Source organism: Pristis pectinata, chromosome 30 (genome assembly GCF_009764475.1).
Source record: "Pristis pectinata isolate sPriPec2 chromosome 30, sPriPec2.1.pri, whole genome shotgun sequence".
In the NCBI taxonomy this organism is placed as follows: Eukaryota; Metazoa; Chordata; class Chondrichthyes; order Rhinopristiformes; family Pristidae; genus Pristis; species Pristis pectinata.
In genome coordinates this window covers 13313579-13336708 of record NC_067434.1, presented here as the reverse complement: position 1 = coordinate 13336708, position 23130 = coordinate 13313579, and the positions used below count along the sequence as shown (strand labels likewise).

The 23130-nt window shown below is 38.9% G+C and overlaps 1 protein-coding gene across 6 annotated transcripts in view; it reads right to left on the bottom strand.

Annotated features, from left to right (window-relative positions):
* Positions 1 to 6367: 6367 nt before the first annotated feature.
* The window catches only part of usp54a (ubiquitin specific peptidase 54a), a 100699-nt gene continuing 83936 nt past the window's right edge, over positions 6368 to 23130 (bottom strand). For 4 of the 6 annotated variants that reach the window (XM_052041565.1, XM_052041561.1, XM_052041562.1 and 1 more), the window contains 8 exons: positions 19021 to 19194; positions 16717 to 16836; positions 15663 to 15828; positions 13537 to 15029; positions 11385 to 11503; positions 10275 to 10415; positions 9901 to 10096; positions 6368 to 9135 (listed from right to left, as the gene is read on the bottom strand). In XM_052041565.1, coding sequence (XP_051897525.1) covers positions 8429 to 9135; positions 9901 to 10096; positions 10275 to 10415; positions 11385 to 11503; positions 13537 to 15029; positions 15663 to 15828; positions 16717 to 16836; positions 19021 to 19194 — 3116 coding nt within the window. In that variant the 3' untranslated portion in view covers positions 6368 to 8428. Of the gene's footprint in view, positions 9136 to 9900; positions 10097 to 10274; positions 10416 to 11384; positions 11504 to 13536; positions 15030 to 15662; positions 15829 to 16716; positions 16837 to 19020; positions 19195 to 23130 lie in introns of those variants that run through there. The other 2 variants (XM_052041566.1, XM_052041567.1) reach the window with 2 other exon arrangements.

Sequence of the window (23130 nt, the reverse complement as noted above, 5' to 3'; positions counted from 1 at the left end):
ACATTCATGCACACATGTTATATCATCACTGAATCTCTGTTAGGAGGTAAAAATCCAAAGTCCTGATTTGGTACATAAATGACTGCAGCAACATTCAATTATCAGATGTTGTTTGGAAATCTCTGTGTTTACAATTATTGACTAGATCTCTCAATGAAAGTTCATGACCGTTCATCGCTACCTTGAAATCAGGAATACAGGGCATTTTGCTAACTGTGTTCCTGATGGATCTTTGAAATGATTATTGACATATGGAAAACCCTCAAGGAAGGGAATAAAAGTATATTCAACTCATGAAAGCAACCAAAACTGTGACCTCAGCGTCATGCTTCCTGAAACTCAAATACTTTCAAGATTCTTATTCTGAAATATTAATCAAGTAGATCTTAAATAACTACATTGAACAGTGCTGCATCATCTCAAAGGCTTGGAAATAAATTCCTATTCCTTTTTCCTCATTGAAACAAAATCCTTGAACTGGTAGGTGCCTGGAATGTGCTGCCAGGGGTGGTGATGTAAGCAGATACGATAGAGGCATGTAAGAGGCTTTTAGATGGGCACATGAATGTACAGGGACTGGAGGGATATGGATCATGTGCAGGCAGAAGGGATTAGTTTAATTTGGCATCATGTTCGGCACAGACGTTGTGAGCCAAAGGTCCTATTCCTGTGCTGTACTGTTCTGTGTTCCTGCCTGGCAACACAAACAGCGCATTCACAGGACAGACTAAGGCTAAGCCTTAGTCTTAATTCACAGGTCAAGGCTAAGCCCCATCACCTCGAGAGCAACATGCTTGCACAGCACAGATGAATAAAAAAAATCCAAAGGCAATGGAGGGCACAAGGATAGCTGTCAGGTTTTACTAGGTGTTGAAGGTTCAGCTTCATCCGTATGTGCAAATGTCTTGGTCAAACAGGACGAATGTGGTAAAGTAAACAGAAACAGAACCAAACTCTTTAAATATCATGAGAGAGCAAGGTAGTGGAAAACTTAGGTGAAAGAAGTGGTCTGATTCTGGGAGAACTGTTGTTCTTTAGCATCAATCCTGTGGAGAATTTAAGAACTTATCAACCACCTCTTGAAAATGTATCAGGCAATGTCTGTCTACTTAGCCAATAATGCTAATGAAAATATTTTCACTCAGAGTGAGGAAAATATTTATGATCTTTTTTAGTAGATCTCTTAATCAGGAGACCTCATCATTAGATAACAATTGTTGCATCTTCCATTTAATATTCTATGATGGAGTTGACACCTTAGGACCCAGCTGCCAGAGACAGAGAAGCATGGTAGGCATGGTGAACTGGAGCTGTAATTAAAACTGGAATTAACAAGTTTATTCTTATAAAAGGAAAAGCTGGAACAATTCCTGGTGGAGAACCTTTATGAAAGGCTGCTCTTTATGTCAAAAATTAATGGGCCCTTTGTGGTTGAGGCAAGGACACTGGGGAGGGTTGGGGAGAGCTGTGATGGTGATGAGGCAAAGGATGACATGCTCTTCTTAAAAGTGGAAATTCAACTCCAACTTAGTAGTTGGGAAGATCCTGAATGCCATTTAAGACCATGATCAGGAGAAATATCTGCCCTAAAGTGTGGTGACCCTGTGGAATTTTCTACCACAGGAGGACATGCAGGCCAAATTATTCAATATATTCAAAGAGTAGAACTATTTCTTAGTGCCAAAGGGATGAAGGGATATGGGGAGAATGTGGAAACAGGATAGTAGAGTGGATGATCACCAACTGTTGTGTTGAAAGGTTGAGCCAAGTTCACCTCTGACCTACTCCTGCACCTATTTTCTAGGTTCCTATAAATAAAAGATTGGAATCTCTATTTACGATTGCTAAACCTGCATGGAAGTGACAACTAACAACTTTTAAGATATAACAATTAAATATAGAAAGGAAACTTACTCACTGTCCCATTACATTCAACAGCAAAAGTCCTGCATTAAACTACACTCGAGGATAACGTGAAAGATTACCAGTATCATTTGACAAACACCACCTTCACCTCAATGATTGAGTTCTTTTAGTTTATCAACACAATACAAGGTGATTTTATTTTCTTTCAACTAATCAGGCCAGACAAAATCTTTTTACTTCCACTCATCTACAACTGGGTTAAAGGTTGTGAGAAGGTAATGGTCGGCACGGACTAGTTGTATGATATGAAGTATGACTCTATGATATGATAATAATCGACAAATTTGATAGGAGAGATTGATGGGTAATGTTATCTCCTAAACCTCCCCTGACAAGTCTACCATCAAAGATACTTCTGAACGGCATCTCCTTTCTTCGTTCCGCAGTAGGACTCAACTAATACCATTTTAACATCAATGAACATGCTTCATTTCTATCACTTGAACTAAAAGGTAAGAATGCAAGGGAGTGAGTATACAAGCAAGGAACTTAAGTAAAACGAAGATTGCAACTTAAGCAAACATGTTTGGAAGAATGGAATCACCTGCTTCTCCACCTCCCCTTCAACTAGAGGACTGAATAATATAATGTACCTACACGTAGTAGAATATAGACCTTGCTTTCTATATTGCAATGATATACCTTGGTGAACACCTTCCCTTTATTCCATGGTCCACTGCCCTCTCCCGATCAGATACCATCTTCTTCAGCCTTTGTCACTTCCACCTGTCACTTCCCAGCTTCTTACATCATTCCCACTCTCCCGCCCCCTCACCTGGATCCACCTATCACCCACCAGCTCTTGCTCCACCCCTTCCCCCCACATTTTTATACTGGCTATCTCCTTTCTTTCTTTCCAGTTCTGATGAAGGGTCTCGACCCAAAACATCGACTGTCCATTTCCCTCCATGGATGCTGCCTGACCAACTGAGTTCCTCCAGCATTTTGTATGTTGCTGCTGGAAGAATGGAATGATCCCCAGAGAAAGCACGGATTAAACAGATCTTCACTTTAATATCAACTTCACTGATATTCAATGAATATTGATCAACTTCAGTTTTGTGGAGAAACTAAAGCAGCTGGGAGGGCAAATAGTGAAAACGTGACTGCACTAACCAGGCAGGCGGTCAGGGTCAATACCCACAGGACTCAGATTTTAAATGCTGACAAAATAACCAGAAGTGACATTGGATTGCAAAAGAATTATGCTCCAGAGCAGACTGCTTGAAATGCAATTGGGTAAATTCTTGAAAAGGAAATAAAAACTGCAGATCCATGGGGAAAGAGCAGGGCAGTGGGCAAATTGGAAAAGGACCAAAGAGCTAGCTCAGGTACAAGGACATCTTGCTATGTCTGACGATAAGAATGCCAAGATATAATCTGTCTGTTTCAGATTTATCTTGAATATTGTTGTGTTCCCCAAGATGGATATATTTTATTTCATTGTGATATAGAAGGCAAGGCCTGCAGTCCACTGTGCGTAGGTACATTATGTTGCTGAGTCCTCTAGTTTCATAATATTATGCAGTGAAGCTAATAGTTACATAGAGAAAGTAATGGATAAAATAATTGAGCAAAGTTGTGGCAAATGAATTTACTATAGACCAGCAAGAAATCATGAGAATTGGTGTCTGTGAGACCCGTAACCTGGTGAGTCAATGTCTGTAGACATGTCACCCACTCAGAGTCAGTATGTGGAACTGTACCCCAGTGAGTGTTACAATCTGTGAGGCCCCTACCTCAGGGCAAGTGTATATTTGTGGAACTTTACCACAGTGAGAATCAGTGCATGTAGAACTGTATCCCAGAGAAAATGTGTGTGGGCCTGTCCCCCAGCGAGTCAATGTCTTTAGACCTGTCACCCAGAGAGAATCAATGTGTGGAACTGTACTCCAGTAAAAGTCAATGTATGTGGGTCCCATTCTCCAGGGAGAATTACTGTTTGTTGGTTTGGTTTCCAAGGGGGAATTGGTGTGTGCACTTGTCTCCTTTGTAGTTACATAAGCTTTTATGGTTCCAATGTTCCCAGTGTTCTACCCATGTTCAGCTGCACCTCAGTTATTCTAGGGTCACAGGGAGGTAGTAATATTCACAGCAGAATGGTACAGACATTTATAACAGTCCCTCTGATGACAGCAGTACTGAGGTGGGAGCAATTGCTTCTGCTAAAGGATGGGCAATCCAGTGCTGGGGATCTGTTCTACAAATTGTAACTGCGGGACACAGCAATAGAGATTGAGTGGAGAGAATGGGGTTGGCCATTGGGGAAATCTGTTCAAGCTGTCCGTGTCGAGCCTGTGAAGGTATTTGTGTATTGGTGAGGTACGTTTCTGATGGGTGAGGGTATTGGGGTATGGAGCCATGTTGTGGCAATGGAACTTAAGCGCAGATCTTTGAAGAGGGGTTCCAAAATTAGGTAATTGTTGATTTCTCTTACAACATAGGTGTCAAAGTTGTTTCCCAACACCAATATATCAAGGTTGCACTGTACTTGCAACACTTGATGACCATTGTACTAAGAGTAATAAGAGCAAACGGAAAGAATAAAAATGTACACGGTAGAGAGGTCAGAAGGCTGTAAAAGATACCAATACAGCAAGGAGGAGGAAGAATGATTGGCTTTGCCATTCATCAAGGACGCACTGCTGGACAGATGTTACTGGACCACTAGATCACCTACTACCTGCTTGAGCAAGTGTGCATGAATCAAAATGTACAAGAACATTCTACCTTCCACTCCCTCTAATGAAGTTGCTATGGCTATTTGGGGTGGAGGAATAATTAAATGAAATTAATGGAAAATAGTTTGAACTTCCTTGCACAATTTCATTACACCCTCAAATGCTCTTTAATCTTCTGAAAAGTAGTCGCTATTGTAACGTGGGAAACAGGACAGCACAATTTCACAAACTGCAGTCAGATCAAATTGTCTGCTTCAGCAATGTTGGTTGAGACAAATATTGATCAGGAAACTCTCTCTGCTTCTTTGAAGTGTCCAGTGATCTGTTATGTACCCATAAGACAGTACTTCCAAAAGCCCACAAAGACAATGCAGCATGCCCTCTGCACTGCAATAAGACGTCAGCCTAGCTGTTATGATCAGAGTAAAAACTGCTGAGTCACAAATGAGATCTCAAAATATCATAGTTGTTACTTACATTTGACAGTTTTTCCTCAATGGCATTATGAACAAATATAAAGTGCAGATTATGAGGTATGAGATATTAGTATTTATTATTTTAACAGGCCAGTAAAAACTTAAAACATTTTTACTTCTATATTATTTACAATACCCTAATGATTGCAGAAACATCCAAATGGAAAGGCAGTCATGCTACATGTCCATTAATTTAAGGTAGTTATGCATACATCTGTCTCCTAAATTGAGCCCAATATATTTCAATTAGCTTTGCTAAAACTCCTTGCAGATTAGTAGCCATACATTTACATGCCAAATCACCCTAACACTTTATTCTGATTGTAAATGTGACGAGCAGCCCTGAACCTTTGTCCTTTGACCTAAGCAGTGTGTGACAAAGAAATACAAGATGTGTGAAACACACTCCTGTATTTATTAAGGTCAAGAAAATAAACCCCAAATCTTGCTCAGAGGTAAAACACGACTGTTTACTAGCATGGCCAATTTTCCCTCAGTTATACAGCTCTTTTTTAAAATTTATTAATTTTTTTTGACATCTGGGTATTACTGACAAGATCAGAATTTATTGCCCATTCCTACTGTCTTTGACATGAGCAGTTTACTAGGCCATTTCAGAGGGTATTTAATAGTCAATCATGTTGGTGGGTCTGGAGGCATATACAGGCCACGCCAGGTAATGACAGCAGATTTCCTCCCCTGACATTTGTTGAGCAAATAACTTTTTCTGACAATCTGATAGTTTTAAAAGTGAATTTAAGTTCCACAGCTACTATTGTAGATTTGAATTTGGGTCAATGGATTATTTAGTGTGGTAACTTAACTGTTACCCCACCACTATTATTTGGGATCAATCTTCTGATTAGACTTACAGTACAGTACAGTTCTGAAGGAGAATGATGTTCTTAGAGACAAAACACAAACCAAGACCTCATTGGTGTTCAGAAACCATGGAAAATATTCCTTAACATAACTAAGGGTTCTCACAGTATCCTGGCTTACATTTAGATGTCAATCGACTTCCTAATGATAATTTAATTGGTCATTTACCTAGTGTTGGTCTGGAACCTTGTGTGTGAAAATTGGTTGCTACATTGCCCTTCATAACAAGCGACTACACTTTAAATGCAAAGGTCCTTTGGGATGTTTATAATTGAAGGATCACCTCTTTACAACATGATCTGTTCAGCTCTCCAAAACCCTCCTTTGCCAATCTCAGTTGACAAAAAGGAAAGAGAAAAATATTTTGCACCATATCAGGGTTAGAACAATGACAATTATAAGCACATTTGGATACTTTATTGCAAAAATATGAGTTGCATTTCCTAGCACTGCAATTAAATACCAATTGGTACATAAATTTTCCAGTTCACATTTCGAAGGCTGTAAAAGCTGTACACATTTTAACAAGAATACATTAGCAATAATATCAAGCACTTCTAAGCAAGACAAGTATGAAAGTACAGTAAAAATCTGTAAACCATTTTCTACAATAAAATCTTCAACTCCACAACTGTACACCCGTAACTTTTGTCTTCAGTAATCTTATAAGACATACATGAGGATATGAACAGCAGAAAAGTCTTTGCTATATCCTTTCACCAGTGGCACAATTACCTCCATGAATCTGCAAACATCACAACAGCTTATAGTAAGCATTTACTGGTGATACTTCACACAGATGTTCAGCAGTTTGGAATATTGGCAAGGCTCTACAAACTTCCACAAAGCATAATAATACACATCATAAAAATAACAGATGAGTAGGAGGACATTGAAGACAATCAGAGCCAAGCTCCTGGGTCCAGCAGATGATGGTTGACTGGAACCCTCTGAATATGACCAGCTTGTTGCCTTCTAGGTTCCTTCTAATCATCCGATCTTCATACATTCTGTCTCATTTTCCACATCATCATACTCAAGCCCAGTGTCCAAGAACACAAGTACTTCAATAATTACATTTAACTTCTATCCTACATTATTCTATGTGTACAGCAGCATCTCATCCTGGTGGCCATCAATGAAACAATGCTCATACGCTCACATAAGACACACAGTCAAATACAGTTTCTATTATATACATTTCAACAGGACAGTGAAAATGTCGATGTGTTTTAGCTCCTTCATGTGTGTTATGAAAAAGAAACTGGTTCACAATTGGCAAGCAGCGAAGTGTGCAACCAAACAAATTAGAATTGTATTAAACCTACACAGAAAGCTGAATTTATCTGCATTAAAGTTTATCTTTTAATACATTTCGAATGCAACAACTGATAGTTTCTGCACACGAGGTTGACAGTCACTTGCTGCAGAAACACACATTGAAAGAATGAACAGGGTTTGGAGAATAACTGATTCTACAGAAGCTTACTGATCCAATCAATTCCTCACTCCATTATTGTAGTAAAACCAATAACCTAATTACATTAAATGGGAAAATACCTTTGCTAAAATAGGAGAGAAAAAAAATTAGCTGAAAACATTAAACATCCATAGCCTAAAAGAAAAACAACTGCAGATGCTGAAAACCTGAAACAAAAATGGAAAATGCTGGAGATACTCAGCAGATCAGGTAGCATCTGATAAGTGAGAAACAGAGTTAGCCTAAATGTTAACTCTTTCTCTCTACAGTGCTGCTGCCTGGCCTGTTGACTATTTTATGTCATTATTTCAAATATCTGACAGGCAGAATTAAATTTTTAAGATCACTGTTTTGAGATGTTAGAACCACCAAGCCCTACACATAATTTGAGGTTTTTGTTAAGAAATATTGTAAAGGTGGCCCTCCTTGTACTTACTTTAATACAAAATAATTCAACAATTAATTTTAAATGGAGCTAAACAGGTGAATTAAATTGTACATTGGAATCACATCAGAAAACTTCTGGTACGACTTGACAACATGTAAACCACAAATGCATTTAGATCATTATACCGTAGTAGAGAATGTTGCACATTTCACATTAGTGTGAAGATCCAAATTATCAGTGTTTAGTGACTGGTTAGTAGGATTATATTGCAAAAAATAACTATGTACATCTGCAGGACAGCAGTGCAGTTGCTACATCCAGCATCAGAACTTTAAACTTAATTTCTAAGTAATAACTGAATAATTTTTAATTTTGAGTTTTATAATTTAAATACATTCCATCTTTAGCCTTCATTTATACTAATTATTAAATGCATTATTAATTCTCAGTATCACAGCTGATAATTGACAACTTTTAGAGAGTCACTATACATTCAGTTAGTAGCAGTACCAGTCTTTAGTCCTAGCATTAGTCTACTTTAAGATAATTGCTGTGAAACCCATCATTGGTTTTGGCTTGACCTTGATCATAAAGGTCAGTGTCGTGGTTTAAATCGTGCCATATACAAACTGCAGTTCCGGCAGTAGACCTCACCAGCATCTGTGAGTGCTAGCTGACATAAAGCACATGGGCGACCCCTGGTGGCAGGCCGTGAAGTAGCCTGTTCAGCTGCTGGCCACTTTGTATACACACCAGTACCACTGGTCCTTGCAACAGTCCGGCTGGGAAAACTCCTATCACTATGCTGAAACTGGGTGTAAACTGCCTTCCTCCAATCCTCATCAGGGGGTACATCAAGACGGACTGGACCTGGAATGTTGGACCGTGAAGACTTAAGACAAGGGGATTTCTGAGGGTCCAAAGTATTTGCCATACTGTTGCTTTTTGGAAAAGTGTTCTGGCCAATGCCATGTCCCAGTCTGTAATGCACAGGAAAAGTGTCAAAACCATCAGGCACCTCAGGCTTGGTTTGGTGCGGTGGCTGACTCAGTGACATCATGCGAGGCGGAACTTTGCAAAGTTGCTCTACCTTTGTCTTATCAGGAAGAACTGCTCGAGTTGGTCTCTGCTTGATTACATTTTCAACATTAATCTGGTCTTTTCTGATGGGTCTCTGTCCTAAAGTCAATCTCTTCTGTGAGCGTGGCAGAGTACCATAGTTCACTGCAACACTCTGGTAGTTCTCGTGGTTGAGAGCTTCACCCCGGTCAAACACAGCCAGAAGTTTTTCGATGTTCTTGTCTGCTTTCCCAAAAAAATAGTACAAGTTAAACTCATTATACTGATCAGATACAAACCAGCAATAACTACATTCTACTCAAGACCTTCAGACTGAATCATTCATCATAACTGATAGAAAACTTAGAGAAATAGCTGCTGCAATCCATCATTTGCTGAAGTAACAGCAGGTCACAAGAATCTCCACAAAATTTCCAAGATATTGTCTTTAGCTGTAGATCTTTTGATTACTTTGCCGCTTACCTACACGAAGCACATCACTGGGACATGGAAGGAAATAGGAGCATCCAGGTAACCCATGCATTAATGGGGAAAATGCACAAACTCCATAAAGGCAGCACTCGAGGTCAGAACTGAACCTGTGTTCTTAGATCTGCAAGGCAGCAGTGCCAACTGCTGAGCCACCATGTTGCCCTATATGCTGTAACATTACAGTCATTCATGATGTATCAGATTTAATCCACAGCAAGAATGCTATGTGTTTCTAGCCGTTTAATAATTTTGAATGTTACCATAGTATAAAAACAAATACCACAGACCTGTCAAAAATAATATTGTTTTACTGGCATATGTTAAATGCCAGCAAACGACTAAGCAAGTCTTATATTGCAAAAGCCATATTAAGAGACCCCAGTCAACAGTTTCAACACATCAATAATTTCATATTTTAAGACTAAGTACTTGAAGCACTACAATGTGCAAACATTAGCTGGACAAACTTACACTGAAGAAGATGCAAATGCTAGCATTTTGTAGAAACAGGATTACCTGAAGCTCTGTTTGCATCACCAGACATGTTGGGCTGTAGTGGATCAGACAAAAGGTGCTCTGGTAGGAAGGGATGACGTTGAGGGTAAGAGGCTAATACAAGAGGATCAGGGGAGGGGCCCTGGGACGTTGTCAAGGAAGAACTGACTGATCTTTTTCGAGGCTCCACTTCTTTTCTCGGGGTTGTTGTTGTTTCCTTGCAACGTAAGTGGACATGACAAAATGAAGAGACATTTAAGAAAGACAAAAGGAAATAAACTGCTTCAAACTTATTCCTCTAAATTCTTGGCTATATTATCTAATTCACTAAGGGTTAATTCAGAAAGTAATATTTTATGTCTTTGTTGCCTGTTGCTGCAGGATGTTTTACTTACTATACTGTGAGGAATAACCACAGGGTTCTCTCTGTTAGCAAGGATGGTTCCACTCAGGCTCCGAGCGATACGGCGGAAATTTTCTGCACTGTAACTGTCATTTTCCACATTTTCTCTTGGAGCAAGCTCATTGAAATGCACCTTATAAAGTTAGATGTACAAATAAATACTTAGAAGTGAAAAACTAGAGAACAGTCCAAAGATTATGGGAGAGCTCTGAAATGCACTTGGATCATGCATTAATTAAGACATTTAATATGCAGCTGCTATCCAATAATGTAACTGCATACAAATGCTTAACCTTGACTAATTTTCTTTAAATATCAATGGCTGTTTCTTGAGCAGCCTTATAATGTATTCATCACAGTATAGAAACTGCTCAATTACAATGTTCTGATGAATTCATTGATTTGAAACATTAAATCAGTTGCTCTTTCCACAGATACAGCTTGAACTGCTGAGTATTTTCAACAGTTTTGTTTTAATTTCATTTCTGTAGGTTTCATGAGAAGATTGGTGCTGCCTATTAATGCTTAACTTGATTTGCCCAATCAAGCAACAAGTAGGCACGATTTCGCCATTGGGTAGGCAGCTTCGACCTGCTCCCATACTGATCCTAATCGTTATAACCACCCTCCCAATAGAGGCCACTGCAGTGATGGAAGAGCGCTGCCTCAAATTTAGAGAGCATAATGGTTCAGCCACCAAAGGCAATATTGCTGCAGCCAGGAGGTATATCTCCACTGATGAGGGAAAAATTTAGATAAATCAAATTTTTTCTTAAAAAGCTAGATATATTTTTCAAATTGGCAATGCAGGACTACACAAAATTTTCCTTTTACTTGGTACATGTGCACAGTTTCCCCCATTGTACTATTCACTTGCAATTAAACATGGACTGTCTGAGAGAAACCAATAATGATCGAACATAGGGCATTGTATAACAAATAAAAGCAGATAAAAATAACTTCAATTCAATTCAATTCAGAATAACATTTATAAAACCAAGAAATGAGCCGCTGAAGGAACTCACTGGGTCAGACAGCATCTCTGGACAACTTATAAAAGGTAAGGGACAAAAAGTATTATGTCTTACAAAGTTTTCAGTACCTTTGTGCTCACTGGTACAGGTGCTCGATAAGCATTGCGCTCAATCTCTGCAGTTGGAGTCTTTGATCGCCCTCTTTCAGGCAGAGAGGAGTGTTTTCTTGTAACATATAGTGCAGAAACTAGTGGCACAAACATCAAAGACATTAATATTTCTTTTATTTAAAATAACAGAGTATAATTAGAAATATGCATTTAATTAATTTGGTCTTCAATGGGTGACCTATTATTCCATAATAATGAACAATTTTATTCTTTAATTAGTATCTTCAAAAATCCCACAAAAGATATCACTTAATCCTAGTAATTCTATATAAACCCTGCTATAACATCTAGAAAATTTCATGGATATTTCTGATAATGGCCCTGGATCTTCGGGTCACATCTGTATTCCAGTCCAGTGTTTCTTAACAACTAGTCAATGGATACGGTTAGTCCACAGCAGTAGGCTTGCCAGTCCATGTGAAATTAGATAAAAAGGTAAATACATAAGGTGGAGGTGGGGTTGGAAATGTGGATAGTTGTGCACCCAGAGTGAGGGATTGGGAACGTGGACCAAGAATGAAGTTGAGATCAGGAACTGGAAACCTAAGCAAAACAGGGGGCAGTGAGGATCAAGGAGGGAGGCAGTGTGCAAGGGGTCCTTTGCTTGAGACCACATTTATGAATGCATGCAAGGGAGAAAATGCATACATGCCTACAGTCTGCAAATGCAGCATTAGAGAAAAGGCTTGACAATTTTATTAATGACTTTAATTATGTTTTTATTAAAATGATGAACCGGTATCTGCAATAGGCTCTGGGAATGAATTATGAAACAGAAATTAAGTGCTCTTCCCAACTCTGCCAGAGATATAGGGCTGACATATAAGAAAAAGCAAAGGTGTTTTTAAAATATTCCGTTTCAACAGAAAACAAAAACTTTTTTTTACATATCAGAATCTGTTCTAAATAGGCAGAATTTTAGATTATTCAACTTAATTTCAAGCTATTCAAGATCAGCATAATTTTTATTAAGCCATACGAGATTAGGAATTGTTTTACTCAAATCATTCCACTGAAGCAAATGGTCATTCCAACCCCTTTAACAAGATGTACTTGATATACATCACTTTTAATACAACCTTTCTATAAATCCAAGTATAGACAACCTGCTGGCAATCCAGCAGAAATAAATTCAAATAAAACTGATGCTGGTCTTAGAGCTAAAGACACAAGCAGAGAGGAAAAAAAAAGTTTTACAAATATTGCAAATCCATAGGCTGCAGATGCTAGGAATCTCAAAAACAAAAATTCTGGAAATAGCAGCAAGTCACTCTCACATTTGTGAAAAAACAGGAAAGGCCAATATTTCGAGATGGACCATTTACAACTGATAGTTAAATAATGAAATTGATTAACAGTGATGCAAAGGTAATGGAGGAAGAAGGCATGACTGAGCATTTTATAAAATGCAGACAAGTCCAGAATGTACGAGTGATTAAGTGTGGTCATGATCAAAATGGATGATAGTTATGACATTATTCAGGGCTGCTTTACTGCTTTGCTATAGGTGGAAATTTGATTGGAGGAACCAGAACTAAATCAGGTATAAAAATGGGATATGGATTTGGCTAGTAGCAATGTATTCAGGAACTTAAGGCAAAAGAGATGAAAAGTGAGGCAGTAGTTTGCAAATAAGGGTGGCCTTTTTTTTTGCAGAAGTGTGTGTAGACAGCAGCTCACACTACCCTGGGTGGAAGTGGTACATAATGTGTCTATCCAGGGGCGAGGTAGTAGAACCGTGGTGGAACTAAATATGGAGACAGGGAAATCAAGGATTTTTCTTCTTTAGCACAGTCTAGTTTCATTTGAATAATTTGCAAGTTACTCCAAAATAGTGAAGCAGACAGGAGGAAACCCAGTAATGATGAAATTGTATTATTAATCCAAGTTTTACTGTAAACTAGCAAATTAATCGATCTTGCACTGTTATGTCATTGTACCCTCTCAGCAAACTCACTGGTTCCTTCTTAAGAGCCTAAACAAGATCTTCAAAGCTTGGGTAATTGGCCATTAATTACCAAATACCATAAACTGTACATACAAACTTTGTCATACTTTGCATAAAATAGGAAGTGGTATCTTTTGCTCATTATGCATTGCATCTTCTCACCTGGTTTAGTGCTACTTTGCCTGGTGGCCTTCTCAGCCAATTGTCTACTTGGTAGGCATCTTCTACTCTCGGAAGCTTGCAGACTTGCTTGATAGAGGGATTCCAACTCTGAAAACTCCAGCTGCATGTCCTGATCTTTACTATTGATCAGCTGCACTTGTTGCCCATGACCATGTGTGTTGCTTTCTTGACTGCATTGATTACCATGCAAGTGTTGCTGTTCACTGTTTTGGCAATCCGACTGAGGCACATAATATTTTCTAATATCATCAATCCGTTGGTCTACAGCTACAGAAGGACTCGTGGAATACTCAAGCTGCTGTCTCATTGGCTCAGAGTTGTTGTTAGAAAAGTTTTCTCTGAGAAGTGACTGGATAGTATTTAGGTGTCTTTGCTCACATGCCTCATCTGTTAGAGGTTCAGATGAAAAACCTGATCCTCCAGAGTGGCAGCTCAGATCTCTTGCAACAGTATCAGTCTTTGCTCTGTAGGAAGGAACAGACATCTCAGCTTTACAATCTAAAGGTCCATCTGAAACCTGGGGAGAATATAAGCTGTCAGTAGACCACTTTGCACTGTCCAACTGATCCATGCCCTGAAGAATCACTACCTGTTGATTAATATTCAGAGGTAGCTGCAATACTTCCTGATCAATTTTCTTTGGCTGAAAATTGGAATACGTTCTTTTATAATTGCCATCATCACTTCCCTGGCCCAGCTTGGCATTTAATCTTTGAATCTGTGCTGCCATTGACTTTACATTACCCATATCAACTGCCATCTTGATCTTCGGTGAATGGACACCTTCAATCACTGAGTTGAACTCCAGATTCAAATCGCTTCTGTGCGATTCATGGGTAGAAGATGGTGCAGGGAACCAGTTCAAGTTCGTGGAAGACAAAGTTGTACGTGGAGATATACTGGTGTCAGTTGTGTTCAATTCAAGTTGCCTTGAATTGAAATACACAGAATGAGGATTGCTCTTTGGATACACATGTGTTTCATCCTTTTGTGTTAACACCTGACTGTGGGGAGATGGTGATGAAAACGTGTGACTTACGTCTCCATATTCAGCAGTAAGCACAGGCAAGGAGCCATGTTTGTTCATTTTCAGTTTATAATTGAGTGGAAAACAATCCAATGACTCTTCTTTCATTGGTTCATCATTATTTTTCACCTGACAAATATCCATTGTGCCACTTACACATTTCTCCTCCACCTTCTCCCCTGGAACCCAATTGGAGTTGCGAAGGGATGGAAGCTCATTGGTATATCGGGCAGATTGGTTCCGTTTCAGTTCAGAAGTCAATGAAGCGGAAGCTTGGTCATGCGATTCGGAGTGAGGGCTGTGTAACCGGGGTGCATGTTGGACTTGTAGCTGGTGATGGGAGGCTGGCAAGACTGGGGAAGATTTTGGCCTGTGGTCTGACTCACTGATGGGTTCCATTATTCTCTCTGATGCTAACAGTATTTGGACCTGGCCAGCCTGCATACTGAAATAAAGAATGGCATTAGTTCCAAATTTTAATTGTGAATATTATTCAATGCCAACACAACACACTTATTGCTTGCTTATCTCTGCCAACAAATGAGTTTAATTAATCTCTACATTTAAAATCTTCTATCAGCATCTAATTTATTTCAGAAAGAATAATCTTGCATTCAACTTAAGGGAAAGGTTGAAATCAGCTCATGTTAAAATTCATGAGAAAATGAAAACCACAGATGTTCTACAGTGGAGTCTCCATGCACATTTCAAAAGACCTTTTGCAAATGCTGTGATTAAAGGATTAGAAATCATAACAAACCTCAGAAGAGGTGGCCAACACCACACAGCCCTTTGTTCAAATCACATAAAATTATGGATGCATGACTTAATATTTGTTCTATTAGAATTTTAGATCCAAAGAAGCAATCCCCTTTAATTCATTGCAAGTGCCATGGTACTTCAGAGGTTCTTCAGATTTCTTTTTATAAATGGCACCTTGAGAAAATTTCGAAATACTTTGTGGTCATTGTGTATTTTGCTTAAATGAGGCTAGTTTTTTATTCCATAGGATAGCTTCCTTTATGCTTAAACTATATTTATCTGACATTTTGCCCCCTCTTAATCCTAAAGATACTACCTTTTGCATTCAGTCACGGGGTCCCCAGGTGGAGGGGAGTGGATGGATTGTTGCATGCTCTCCTGCAGACTTCGAACCTTCTTCATGCAAATATGCAGCTTCTTATCAGCAAGGGCTTTGCTGTGTGTGATGGTATTGCCTTCATGCATAGCAAGTCTTAGTTTAGCTAAAATGCAAAACAGCAGAAAAAAAATGCACACGCAGACCCAAACAACATGCAGTTGTAAAATAGAGATATGAGAAACTCACAAAATGTGCTGATGAAATGTTAGCGGTGTTTGTAATAGCATTGTTATACTGATTACTTACAAAAAATGTTTTCTGCAAACAAGGACTTATCAAATGTCACATCAAATGCTTAATGAGTCACATATCTTATTAAGAATACACATGACTCCACATAGCTAAGCAAAAACCAAAATAAAGGGAGTGAGCACAAACATAACTCTTCAATGAAATTAAAAGTGTTCACAGACATAGAAATGCTCAAAAGCGTGAAGGAAATGTGCAATAAACAGCAATCATGTTCACCTAATTTGCAGCACTGAGAATCTGTATTTTCCAATCAATATCAAACAAGATTCAACTTAGCAGTTAGATTCATTATTGTCAATGCAATTTAAGAAATAAATTAATTTTGTACATCTTTGGCTTAAACCAAAAGAGAAGTTAAAAATAAACTGTTTTATACAGTTTCTCCTTAAAAGTGAATTTTAGAATAAACATTAAAAAAAAGCTATGAATTGTTCTGAACAATTAAAATGACAAGACACTCTGGTCTCAATAATATATTAAATTAGAAAATCCAGATACTCAATCATCATTTCAAAACAAAAATTCTCCATAAAGTATTTCATGGAATGATTTCAAGACAATTTTTGGGGATGTAGAATTTCCAATTGGGAATTTGACATGCACATAAAGAAAAAAAATGGGTAACAAGTTTTGGTTCAGTTGCTAGCCAAGTGTAGGACAGATAATAGTGGGCAGGATTTCATAACTGGTTAGCACAGCATTTAGTCTGCGAGCAGCAGAGGCAGTTAGGGTTACTTACACACAGCTTCATTGCAGAGATTGAGTGCTGCAGCCAAGTCATCCTTTTGTTCAAGACGGAAAGACTGTTCTAACAGAGAGTCTACCTCCTGCAATGACCTCTCAAACTTGTCAGTCTTCCCTGCAGAAGCAACACCAGGGTATTTTTTTTCCACATGCACTTAATTAAACATTTACTGCAATATCAAGACATAGCACTGGCAGAAATTTATTAACCAAGAACTAATTCTTTCAAACTAAAGATTTCACTTTGAACATTTATAAATTCACCTTTTTAAAAGCTTTGAGTATCCTTATTTTGTTAAAGGTTTCAAGCTGCTACGTTTATCTGGCAAGAGAAATTCATAAACATATTCCAGTCTACAAACTTCCCTCCCCAAAATGCAATTAAGTTCAGACCCAGCCATCTGTATACGGTGGCCTTAAATGGACAGCAACGTAAAAGAGTAGACCGTAGTATGGTTTAATGATCTTTGTTGCAAACTACTTACTATGAGAAAAGTCACATGATCTGTAAGGAACCAGAATAGATGGGTGCAATCTCGTAATCCAGAATAATAAATATAATTGTAGTGCATACAAAAGAGACCAACTCTGCCCCTACACTTTTGGAGAAATAACCACATTAATAATGCAGTAGAATCCCAACAATGTGTTATCGATGCACCACAGAAAGCATCCTATCTGGATGCATTACAGCTTGGTATGGCAACTGCTCTGCCCAAGATCACAAGAAACTGCAGAGAGTTGTGGACACAGCTCAGTACATCACGGAAACCAGCCTCCCCTCCATGGACTCTGTATATACTTCTCACTGCCTCAAAGACCGCACCCACCCTGGATACTCTCTCTTCTCCCCTCACCCATCGGGCAGAAGATACAAAAGCCTGAAAGCATGTACCACCAGGCTCAAGGATAGCTTCCATCCCACTCTCATAAGACTATTGAATGGCTCCAGAGTACGATAAGATAGACTCTTGACCTCACAATCTCCTTTGTAGCTGTGACACTTTACTCTGCATTCTGTATTGTTTTGCCTTGTACTACCTCAATGCACTGTGTAATGAATTGATCTGTATGAATGGTATGCAAGAGAAGTTTTTCACTGTACCTTGGTACAAGTGACAATAATAAACAAATTCCAATCTGGAAAATCATTAATGCTAGGTGGATGGATCATACTGCACTAAAGAACACACCAACTCCAATTCTGCAAAATACACAGCTTTGGATGATTCAGTAAACTGTAACATTAAAACAGCTCTATCAAAGCAGAAAGAAAGGAAACTACCAGAGAGTAATCCAATTTACATTATAGGGTCAATTTGGGGAAATAAGGAAGATGTGGAAATGGTCCAAAATGAGGAGAGAATAAATAATGGATTTATGTTAAAAGGTCACCACATTTGCATTTATTCAAGGCCATTAAATCATGACTAACTACAGTAAAACAACACAAGTAAAATATCTTAGCTTCATTAAGACTATTATGCAAGTTAACATAACCTTCATTATGGAGGTAGTTCTCCAATTCAAAGACACATTTCAAATGCACGTAAATGCAATCCTTGTAAAACACCAAAATACATTACACTGAGATGAGGCAGTCCTTTTTTACTGATTCTCCTTTACATAAATCCCTCCCCCCCAATCATGCATGAATTTTATAACCACAAATTTTGGTAGAGAGCATACAGATGAAAACATGGAAATAGTTTTCTGGTAAGATTCCTTTTAGCCATATTAGAAGATTTTATTTTGCAAGCCAGTCATTCACATTTCAAAGCAAAGTGGGAATTTACCAGTGCAACTAATTCCTGCTGCAAGGTTCTGCTATGTAGATCCAAGCTGAGTGAGCTCTTCCTGTGAGATTCACCTTCCGTAGCAATTATACACAATCTCTCTAACATTATTCTTTTAATTGTTTTGTTGATCGCATGTTATGACCAGACCAGCATGAAGTGAAATTCAGAAATCAATGGATTTAAATGCAATCATTCACATTAATACCAGACCACTCAGCAATAGTCCAGAAGAGCCTATAGGAATATCTATAATGATGGTACCAAAAACACAAGGAGCACAATATTTTTAGTAGCTCTCTAAACTGGAACAGGCAAACACCAAAAACTGCACAAGTCAACAGTTACGTCAAAATTAAAAGTACTGCTGCAGGCTACAGATCTCTGTTGCTATTGTTTTATTAGAGGCTTAGAAGCTTGAGCCATTAATTCGATTTTGTTCATGTCCACTTCAAACAAATGTTGTATTATAGGCACAGACCAAACAGCAAGGAAACACTCACCCTGATTCTGAAGTTCATCCAGATCCATAAACTTGCTAGGCCGGGGATTGAATACCATTGCTGCTTCCTTTTCCCTCAGTTTCTTTCTCCTTAGTTCCTCCTCTTTAGTTCTTCTTTTAATCTCCTCTTCCAGTTCATCCAACTCACTTCGCAAGGGATTGCTGTGATTTTCAACTGAATGAGGGATATTTAAAATTTGTCACCACCATTATAAACATTTTCTTCAGAAAACTAAAGTACTTCCAGCGCAACTACAGAACTAGATATGGTGTGCACACTTTTTTTTTTAAAAAGCAAGTTAACACTGAGAAGATTTACTGTATGATTTTAAATAACTATGAAGGCAAGCATATATTTTAAGGAGCATCAGACCTGGGGCTTCAAATGCTCAGAAATGTCAAACTTCACCTGCAGCTTAAGCTACTTAAGTATCTGACCAAGAGCTATTATGTGTTCAAGTAACTTTTGGTGCATTTTTGTTTTGCATGAAAATTTGGTACTGTATTACACTCAATGTGCAAGACTGTACTGGACAACAGAGGGTTCTCTGTGCTTTTTTGGATGTGATAGGACAGGGATGCAATATCTTGAAATGAAGAGCACTGAGCTGATTCTGCCTTATAAGAATTCTCTCAAAGTGACTTGTTCACTGATGGCACTTACAACTAAAGCAGACAAGAATTGCACCCCATTAATCAGTCCCTAAAGCAAGGGACTGTAAAGATGAGAAAAGTGTTGGAGTGATGATGCAGCCTTTGCTTGACACTGGATTGGGGACCTGTTGGATAATATCATGGCTTCCTTGCCATTATACAGCAGATACAAGATGGAGGGGAATTTCCAAAGAAAGCAAAACTTGAGAACTACAGCTCCCCTTGATTGACGGAGTCAAAGGTACTTGTGAGATCAAGAAAGGTCAGGTATATTGTTGCTCCCTGTACTTCTCTTGCTGTGTGCTGAAGATCATATCCATTGTGCCTCTAGGAGGACAAAATCCACAATTTGAACCCCTTGGCCATTGGGAGGCACTTGAGGGGGATTGCTACAATGACCATCTCTGGCTTAGAGAGCAGGGAGATCCCTCTGTTGTTGCTGCATTTTGTGTTTCTTTTGCAAGAAGTATCTATGTGGAAACAATATCTGACACTAACTGTTGTATGATCTTTTTTCTTTCAAAAGTCACCTATTTTTTGGAACAAAAGCAAAATACACTAATGCTGGAAATTTGAAATGGTAACAATAAACACTGAACATACTCAGCTGGTCAGGCATCATCTAGAGAGAGGAAAATACAGTTAATGTTTCATTCATATCAGTGGCCTTTCATCAGAACTCTCCTGAAGAAAGATCTCTTTACAGATTCTGCCTGATAGACAACAGACTGAAAAATCAGGTTACCAGATAAATCTAACAAAAAGATCTAAAATTCAAAAATATGCAAAGTTTGAAGTGGAACCAACTTTACATTAGCAAGGGAATATGATGGTGCAACAGTGGTTAAATTATCAGAGTACTGGACCAACAATCTTGAGGTGCAAGTTCAAATATCACCACGGCAATGATAAAATTTAAATTCAGATAATTAAATAACCTTGAACTTAAGAAAACTGAAGTTCATGGGTGGTTGGCTATTAATGTTCTTCAGAGCAGAAAATCCAGTATCCTTACCTGTTCATCCTCTGCATGACTCCAGACCCACAGCAATATTGCAGACTTAACTACCCAATCAAAAGGCCAACATGACATTTATTTCTGCTACAAGTATCATGCTAAAACAGAATTAGCATAAAACCAGACAGAGCACCCAGCATTCACTTAGTCACTGAACTCAGATAAAGTTGTTCCCAGCTCAGATGACTTTGCAAAGTCCTCCTCAAACAACTGGGGACCAGTTTCTCAACTGGGAAGCACACCATGGTGATTTCAATGCATTATTGAAGGAAGCATACCTGAGAATAGATAGAACTTCATTCCTCTTAATTCTTAACTCGAGTCTTAATTCTACTCTGAAGCTTTCTAGGTTAGAATAAGCAACAGCTTGATATTGTCATACTTTCAGAATCATACTGTACAGAAAACATTCCAAACTCCTCCATCACAATCCCTGGCCATATTCAGTCCCACCAGCAAGACAGATACACCAGAGATGGTGGTACAGTGGTATATAAATAGCAGTGATTAGCACTTGGAGATCTAAATGCCAACTGTTGTCTCATGGCATCAGGTCAAACATCGACAAGGAAATCTCATCTTCATTACTATTCATCTACCTTCCTCCTCACTAGATGAATGCTCCTCCATACTGAACAACCAGAAGCAGCACTGGAAGGGTGCCAAATGCATTCTTGTGAGAGAGTTCAATGTCAATCACCAAGAATGGCTTGATAGCACCACTGCTTGCTGAGGGAGGAAACTGTCATTCTGAGTCTGCAGCAGGTAGTAAGTAAACACAAAGGATAAACATACTTGACAATAACCTGTTGCAGAAGTATCTGTCTGTGACAGCTGATACATAACCCTTGTGAAGACAAAGTCCTATCTTCATGTTAAGGACACGCTCCATGGTATTTTACCATAATGATAAATGAGATAGTCTTAAGAACAGATATTGCAGCACAAAACTGAGCAAGTATCCCTGAGGTGTGAGGGACTTCAGCAGTGGTAGATTAGCACAGGCAGTCCCAAGGTTACAACAGGGATCCACTCCTGTAAACTGGAAATGAACAAAAACATTGTGTGGGAGAGGATCACAGAAACAGTGGTGACAGGAGAGCTAGAAGCAGGGGAAGAGTGGCCTCGTGACTCAGTGAGTGAGTGAGTCTGCACAGCACTCTCAGCTTAGCTTGACTCAAGCCCTGATTGTGGCAGTTTTTTTTTTGGGGGGGGGGGGGGCGCTGTGGAAGAAGACCCATGGAAATGGGCCACTTCCACCCAGCAGAAGATGCCTGTAGCCCCACAGCAGCTGGCAAATCCATTCCCCTCCATCCCGCCAGTCTCCCAAACACTCAGTCATATATACAGGATGTCCATAAATCATAACCTGGGGAGGACCTGTATTCCATCACAGGATGCATTCTCAAGGTTTGATATAATCCTTAGTCTACCATTACAATCAAAGCAAGTGATCAACCTGGTTCAATAAGGAGTGTGTTGCAGAAGCAGAATCAAGCAGAGTTAAAAATTTGAATTAGAATTTGAATAAGAATCAGCAAATATTGTGTTGCTGCAATACAGAACTACATGCATGCTAAACTACAAAATTAGCATGCAATAAATAGAGCATAGTGATCCCATAATTAATGCATCAGCTCTGCGGTCTAACTACACCTAGTCATCAACTATTAAACAGCCAACAGGGAAAGGAAACATCATGACTCTCCTTATTCTCAACAATAACAGGGTCCAGCACATGATTGCCAAGGTATCTGCAGCCATATTCTGCCAGGGGTTCCAGGTGGATAATGCATCTCAGCTTCCCAGTATCTCAGATGCCAGGCTTCAAGCCAATTCAATTCACTTTACTTGATATCAAGAAATGTCCAAGGACAAGGGATACAGCAAATGCTATCAGACCAGACAACGTCTTGGCTGTTACACATAAGTCTGGCACCTCAGAACTAGTTGTGCCAGTACAGTTACAACACTGGCATCACTGGAAAACTGCCAGGATAAGTCCTCTCCATAAAATCAAGCCAAATACAAATCTAACTTTTCAATCAGACTGCTCTCAATCATAATGAAAACTATTGTTGCCAGTGCTATCAAGCAACACTTACTCACCAATAATCCATTCACACATGCACAGCTTGGACTTTGCCAGGAGCTCTCGGCTTCTCACCTCATCACAGCCTTGATCCAAAAATGGATTAAAGTATTAAAACCCAAAAGATGAGGTGAGAGTGACGGCCAATGACATCCAGGTTATGTTTCACTGACTGTGGTATTAAGGAGCCCTGATAAAATTGTCGTCAATGCTCATAGAGGATAACAAATGTCAAATGGTTAGAGTCATATATGGCACAAAAGCATAAGATGGTTTCAGTATTTGAATGTCAATCATCTCATGCCTGGGATTTCACTGCAGGAATTTCTCAAAACAGTGTCCTAGAC